Below are 7,684 nucleotides of genomic sequence, written 5' to 3'. Positions count from 1 at the left end.
GAAGATTTGCCAGAGTCTGGATCCAGCGCTTACGCATCGCGTCGATACTTATACAGAGATATTATAGCAAGAGAAAGGACCAATACTCTAGGAGCATGGTGGACACAGATGCTACAGATAAGAGTCCAAGCCTTAGTGTTTATGTTTGCCCATTAATCCAAAAAGTATCATGGAAACACAGAAGGACAACATTTTGGGCAGGACAAAAAGAGAGGGGCAAGAACAAAAGCACAACATTGAGGTGCCATGTGAATCCTTTTTTTTTTTTTTTTTACTTTCCAACAAAGGGGGTAACATGCTAGTTATACCGCGATCGGGATCTACGATCCTAGAGCCAAAGTTCAAAGTTGAAAAATTTACAAGGGCTTTTGTCCTATGAGGAAGTGACTGAATGGAAGGAAGTTTCGTCAGCTTTAGTAGCTTTGTGACTTGCCACGGGAGTCCAGGGAAGCATGATGCATCCAGTCGGGTGAGAGGGGGAGTAATGGAAGACTTACTGATAGTTGTAAATATGAAACTTTTTGGATTTCAGTTCGGCGAAAGCCTTCTCGCACAACACAGAGACGTCACTGGGTGTCATTCCCAAGGTGCGGGTCATCAGGGCCATTCCTGGATATAATTTCTTCATCAGCACGAATCCTTCCCCCGAGCTCGAATCCCAGCATTCTTCGCAACTCACCAAAACTCTCGAACCCACTCTCGGTAATCATTAGAATCCAGGCGCCTAGCTCCTTCTTTTTGCGCTCCTTTGGCCACGTCCCCCATGGCACCTTGTGTCTCGTCTCGGCTACATTCTCGAACCCCACCGTCCGGAACGAATCATTGATGCTCTCGATCTTTGATAGGGTCCTGCCGGCTTTGTCCGCTGCTTCGTTCATAAGATCGAACCACCGGCGAATGGCGCAGTCCTCAGGATAAGTACCGTCGTCACTTCGAATGACGTAGTCATGCTCCACAGCCTCGAGCCACCCGCCAGGTTTGAGGTGACTGTAGGAATCCTTAGTGAGTGACAAATAGCTACGCAACGCGCATACCGCGACAAATAGTAGCGATAAGGAGTTTTTTTTAAAAAAAAGGGAGGGAAGGGAGAACGTCATACGTAAAAGCCTGCCGTAGTAGTCTGTCCCAATCTTTGATTGAACCGAGAAGCCCTCGGACATGTATGTAGTCAAAGGTCTCCTACAATAAGATATCGATTGTCAGGTAGAATTCTCAAGTAACTTATTATATTCCAGAGGTAGGAAAGGGATATCGGCAAAAATAAAAATAAAATTTTTTTAGTGTAATAATAGAAACGCACATCGCCCCAAGTCCAATCATCCTGCGCGTCGTCGATTTCGAATCTCAGGTTTGGTGGTACCCAATTTGGCTGAATGGGACTCAGGTCTGTTGCGATTACTTCTGCTGAGGGGAACTGTCTAGATAACCAAGCAGCCACGAGTAAGACGCGAGAATCCTTGTATGAGATGAGATATTGGGTTGGGTGAGGAGGTAACTGACTCTGCTATATCAACGGCCCATATTCCGGTCCCTGTACCAATATCCAATATGCGCTGAGGAGGGTTCTTCTCATCAAGGGGTGCGGCAAAGAGGGATCCACCGGTCATAAGCAAGTAGAGATGATGGGTCATATCCAGACTAGATGTTTTAGCGCAGGAGCCGACTTAGCACATCCTTAATTCTGGCGATTCTCCTTTACTCATAGAACTCGGGGAGGTGCCTGCCATACCGGTCTTGTTCAACCTATGGTCACGAAGTAGGGGGCAATTCCCAAAAACAGTTATCATGCAATTCACAGATTTCGTGGGAGAATAGATTGTGAGCGGGTCATGCCTCATCATTAGGCAAAGCGTATGCCCCTTCCTTGTATGCGTGCTATATGACGTTCGAATGATTTGTCAGTGGCGCTCCACTTCTACGGAAGGCGATAAAATGTTCTCACATATCGTCTACCATTCTCATATGTGTAGTAGTAGACACTGGAAAGAAGCGACTGCGTGGAGTCTTCGCTAAAGTGGGTGTTATTTCCAGTTCTGCGGTATCATCGGGGCGCGCGGGGGGGGGGGGGGTTTCGTCATGTTTAAACCACGAACCTTCCAGAGGCATAGTCGGAATCATCAGCGCCGGAAGAGGTGGAATCCTATGGCGAGTAAGTGAGACAAAGGCATTTCAGCGGACGAAAGAAGAAAAATGGTAAAAAAAAGAAATACCAACATACCTCAGCTGCGATGTATTCACTGTATTCAGGATCGTGGGATGCCATTGCCTCAGCTAATGCCTCGGGATGGCAAGACTCGGAGTGTCCTGGCTGAGATTTGGAGTTGATGAAATAGAGGTGGGGAGAGAAAGGAAGATTAAGGGGGCAAGTTAGTTGCGATGGTCCTCAATGGCAGGCAATGGGCAAATCGGACAGAGCTTGATTGGATGGCTAGAGGTGTTTTTAATTGTTTTTGGAGGCTTGGTTTTTCTTTTTCTCTTTTGCACTCCTTTTCCAGTTGTCCTGCTCGACCAGGGGGGTGAATGGACACTGGATGTTGGTGTAGGATGCTACCGGTATTGCGGGCTGAATAGCGGGGAAGTTGGGAAGAGGTTCGATCCAAACGGGTACAAAGCTCAAGTACTATAACGGCACAAGAGCCAACCGTAGTCTAGTCGAATGGCGAATCGGCGAAGGGGGGCGCTACCAAGGTACTCGAATTCTCGAGTAACCAATATGATTTGTGATCTATAAAACCCGGCACAAATAAATCGAAAGAAAAAAAAAGGAAGCGGAAGCGAGTGTCATTCGGGCAAAGCCTTTTTTTGTTTGGAAAATGGTCTTCTACTCGAGTCTTCTACTCGAGTACAGTACTGTATATTTTTTTCAGACTGTGCGATTCAGTAACGGTACCACCGGTAGAACAGGAACAGGGAGTATGGTATCATAGGTACGACATGATGGTGATACCGGTATTTCACCTTCTCCCGTCCTTCCCTTCCCATCCCTTTTCTTTTGCCCAGTCTAAACAGTACTAATACTAATATTTTTTTTATTTTTAGCTTAATGAGGATCAATCTAGTGGCTCCTTGTGCCCTCAAATGGGTCGGTGATTGTGGATAGGACGGCTCGAGTACTCACTCGTATGATATTGGGTATCGTACAGCCGAATCTTGGCTCTTCGGCTCAGATCTTGGGGGGATGTGATAAAAGTTGCCCTGTTCACAAATGCCACCCAATTATGAAGGAGGTTGCCAGGTATGATAGAAAAAATGAGGGCGACAATCATCCCACGTGGTGAGTCGGCCTACAGATCGCTTCTCTAATTTACGGGACCATATGGAATTGAAATCGGGGCTGGGTCGGGTAGTTGGACTGGGACAAAACAACCTCTTGTCACCGAATGGGTTCTATCATCGGGGCTAAGTTCGCATTCACTCTAAGCCCTCCGTTCAAATCGTGGAAATACTCACCGCGTGGACCCCTCTAACCGATCCTGATAACGGGAGATCCCTTATTTACCCCGCCGCACCCACACCATACACCACCAACTCTCACCAAATCATACGTTATTTGATACATATCATTTTGCACTAGTGATTGAGGGGGGTTTCCGAACACGACTACTGTTGCATGACATTGGCCTCGGTGGAGATGGTGTTCAGCTTGGTACAGTACGAGTACAGTACTCTTATGTGGGGGCAGAGGTTCTGGTGGCCCTTGCCGAAGTACCTTAGTGCTTTGGATAAATTTATGATATTCATAGGACACTAAGATGCAAGCGAAAAAAGCAGGGTCCGAGTTCGATATCAGTCGTGTTCGCAAACGTAGTTCAATTCCAGGTGATATCATCGCTATGCACGCACTTGGTTATCTGGGTGTCGTTCGGGTGCATGGCTTGCTCGTATCGTACCATCGACGGGGTCAACGAACCCCACCTGGTGCTCGAGTATTTTGCTCTTCCCGTCTTTCCCTGATAACTTCAGGATTGGGATACGAGCATACGCATGCTTGCACTATCATGTCTTTCTGGACCCATTATCCATATGTCAGGCGAGGGAAGGTCTCCGAGTGAATTCTCTCCATACTGGCAAGCCGTTATGTGCCTGATGAAGTGGGGCACCGATTCCGTACAGGTATGATAGTATCATACTGGTAGCTATCGGCCCGACTTGTTGACAATCGGGATTCCAGTGCTGTGGTTCACCCCGCACTTCCTGCCGAGTGAGTGTTACCCTACTCAAGTGCTATACTTGGGTGTGTCCATGGGAATCGGGGGCTAGGGATCAAAGGGATCGGGAGATAAATTTGGCTGGCAAGTTCAACAAGTTTTCCTGCCATAACTAAACATGTTAAACAAGGGACATTGAATTGTGAAATACCGGTATATCATGAGGATGCCAGATGCTGAGTCTGAGACCAATATAAAGCAAACCTATGAATAAAAGAGGAAGTAAGGAAGGAGGATAGTTTGTTCTACTGTCCCATGGTACTGTCGTTTGTTTCATCAGAGCCTGGATGCCACGTAAAGTACAGCACACTTCACTGACATAGCAGCACTACGGGCTCTTGGGCTGCTGTATCTGGTTCGGGGATACCAGATTTTGTTGTTTTCTGCTCACTAACAATGGAAAGGAAATTGAAAAGGTGGATCTCCCCTATTCAACGGCCTACACTAGATCTTCCTACTCAGTAGCGTGAAGGTAGGGCAAGATAGAGGTTTGAACAAAAGACCCCTCCACACTTTTAGCCCTAATGTCTGGAATTATGGTGAATCAATTCTCTGGAAATAGGAATTATGGAAGGGTTAGGAGTTGCAAAGAGAATCCACATACTACCAAACCTAGCATTACACAAACCTGGAAATATAGGGGGGTTGGATGTTCGAGAGGTTGGAATTATGGGAGAGTTTGGTGCAGAGGACAAGCTATCATAGTGTAAGATAGCGGTACCCGTACATTGCCAGTGTAGAGACAAGAGCACTGGCAATAATTTCTTCTTTCTTCCGCTAATGTCAGGTTCCCTCAAATCCCGGCTCGCGTGTGCAGTCTTGTCATTTGCAACAAAACCCTGGCTCACATTTACAGTACAGTACTCCTATTGGCACCGGGATAGTACTTGTAGTCAATTGTCACCAAATGCAATTTTGGGGCACCGAGATAGAGTGGGAGGCGGATGTGGTCAAGTAGCGAGAATGCATTCTTGAGGCGTGGAATTGTAGGATTTTCCCAAAATGGGTAATCTAAGTATCGTACAAGTTAGCCCGGGATACGGGGAGTTAGGGTGGTGGATTCTCGCCAAGAAAGCTGGAGGACCAGGAATAGAGTGATACAAGTGGGGTCAAAAAAGTGACGGGGCACAAGCCTTGGCGCCCCTCCAGAACCACTGTCAGGATAATGTAAATTTAGTCAAAAACAGATGAATTCCAAGATTAAAAAAAACAGATAGAAAAGATATAATACAATAATAACAAAAAGACGACCACTCAGAATATCCTCCATGGCAGCAGATAATTTTTAGAACACATTGTGGCATAGAATGGATAAATCTATCAAACTTTGCCTGTTTGATATTATTCCACACCTCCTGAGCTGCTCAGATAAGGCCAACTTGACCATTAGGACATAGCTGAGGTGTTCAGAATTGAATCTTAAGTTGCAGCTTCAGTGTCCTCTAAACATTCTCAATTGGGTTCAAGCCAGGACTATAGCCAGGCCAATCAGAGCAAAGAATGTTATTGCTCAACTTAAACTTATAACTGTAGGCAGAAATGTGAATACATGAGCCATCTTCAACTAGTAAATAGCCTTCATCGGTCCTCCTAGCTGCCTCTCAAAGAGGAAAAAAGCCAGGAGGAAGACACTCACAGTATTGTTGTAAGTTCATACTACTACAATCATTTACCCAATGGTAGTTTTCAGGTGGCACTTGGCAAATATAGATAAGCTCACTCCTTCACTGATAGCCAACCACAGCTCAGAACATAACGGGGAACCTTTTCCCCTTAAAAGTTGTATGGAGGTAGTAGTCCTGTAGCTCTGTTACACACTTTGTCTATAATTTCTTATATTCACCTCCGACACCTGTGTCAACTTTTACCTTACCAGAAAAAAATAGCAGCCTCTAATCTTCTACTATTCAATGGCATTAAGGCAAGCACTAAATTAATCTCTTCCACTTTATTTGAGATGTGAGAAATAGCTTTTAGCATAGAATTTGTAAATACAAGCAAAGTTTGTAAAGTACTTTTTTGGTTCTCGCAGGATAGTAATACAGTTTTGACACAGTAGTCAATTATGCTAAAGATACACAGGGATTCTGATCAACAGCCTGAGTCTGATTAAGCCATTGCAGCTCCTGGGAACTAGTTTTTTGTGGTTGTCTGGGGTGGGCTTGGTTGTTTGGTTGCTTGGTCGTTCTCCATTGGCAAATGATTCATGAGATGTTTGACTTGTAAACTATAGTATGGTCAGAAATTTGGCAAAGGGTGTGACCTTTAGTATGGAGTTGGAGGACCAACATCCATTCTAATTTTATACTTTCTTGCTTTTTTCCAGCTGCTGTTTGTGGCATTATCTATGAATTTCTGTTATCTCATAAGTAGAAATGTAGTAGTTGTTGGTGACAAAGGGTGCTCCATTACATGTTTTGTCGCAGCTGTACAGTTAATTTAGGTTAATCTGTAAAATACACAGATGAGGTATAGTAATGATTAAATTCCAGTCAGTTGAAATTTCTTTCCTATGTTACATTTCAATATATTTAGTGATAAATATTGTATTTTCACTCATTAGGTGGTATTTTGGTTAATACCTACACACGGTAGACATTAATACAGCTGAGTCATATTTATGTTAATTTTATAGATATTTTATAGAATACAGACAGGAAACTTATATGTTATTTTTTTATTTAGTTATAAGATAAATGGAATTTTTCTTATCTTTTATGCAGGTCTATGCATGTTGATTACATAGTACATTTATAATGCTTTCTTACTATTTTCTGCCTACAATCTTAGATTTATGTGTACTTTTGGGATTTCTCGTGGCAGGTTGTGAGGGTCAAACATGTTTGTACTTATATTTCTCTACTGGGAAATATATTCTTACTTATATTTTTCCTGATTATATTACTTTTATTATGAGTTAACATACTTCTATATACATAATGGCTACGGCCTACATATTTTGCTTAGACATGATAAAGAACAGAACCTCTACTGATCTACCTTCAAATCATACTACTCCTCATATAACATGTCTATGATATCTCTATAATATCATGTTATTTACTCAAGATAAATACACAATCACACATCTTTAGTTATAATAGTAATCACAATGTATACAACATATATCATTGAAGCACATTTGTAATCCTAGTTGAGAGGAAGTGATTTTTAGTAATAAAATAAGTAGAAAGAATATATATGGTAACATATTTGACCTGGTGTTGGGACACTCACTAATTATGGGACACCTCTTAAAATGTGAACAGTGAAATTGAAATTTAAACAACAGATCCAATTGGACATCAAATGATTTAATACTCAACTATAATGTACATGATATTCTCTAGTTTCAGGATATCAAAAAAGATTTCTTCTTCTTTATATTAGAATATTAGTTTTGGCCTAGAATAGTGATATATATATAATTTGCAACAACAATATTGATAACAAAAATGACAGTAAAATAAGTAAAG

The 7,684-nt window shown here is 42.8% G+C and overlaps 1 protein-coding gene; it reads right to left on the bottom strand.

Annotated features, from left to right (window-relative positions):
• Positions 1-256: 256 nt before the first annotated feature.
• Positions 257-2,383, bottom strand: GSTUM_00006782001 (uncharacterized protein). XM_002838945.2 has 11 exons: positions 2,219-2,383; positions 2,094-2,140; positions 1,981-2,009; positions 1,943-1,949; positions 1,672-1,875; positions 1,501-1,638; positions 1,301-1,418; positions 1,100-1,179; positions 680-987; positions 498-609; positions 257-387 (listed from the first exon to the last, which is right to left on the bottom strand). Exons 1-11 carry the CDS (start codon positions 2,261-2,263, stop codon positions 357-359), a joined length of 1,119 nt encoding a protein of 372 aa, XP_002838991.1. The 5' UTR covers positions 2,264-2,383; the 3' UTR covers positions 257-356.
• Positions 2,384-7,684: the final 5,301 nt, after the last annotated feature.

The sequence above is a fragment of the Tuber melanosporum genome (genome assembly GCF_000151645.1).
Source record: "Tuber melanosporum whole genome shotgun sequence assembly, scaffold_3, strain Mel28".
NCBI lineage: Eukaryota > Fungi > Ascomycota > Pezizomycetes > Pezizales > Tuberaceae > Tuber > Tuber melanosporum.
The sequence above is the reverse complement of the archived record's forward strand: the minus strand, read 5'-3'. Positions and strand labels throughout refer to the sequence as shown.

Coding starts and splice junctions, on each gene's coding strand:
- GSTUM_00006782001 (XM_002838945.2), bottom strand. CDS start 2,263: ATGGCATCCCACGATCCTGAATACAGTGAATACATCGCAGCTGAG. Junction 1,419..1,500: donor TGGGCCGTTGATATAGCAGA/GTCAGTTACCTC, acceptor TTGGTTATCTAG/ACAGTTCCCCTCAGCAGAAG. Junction 610..679: donor GAGTGGGTTCGAGAGTTTTG/GTGAGTTGCGAA, acceptor AATTATATCCAG/GAATGGCCCTGATGACCCGC.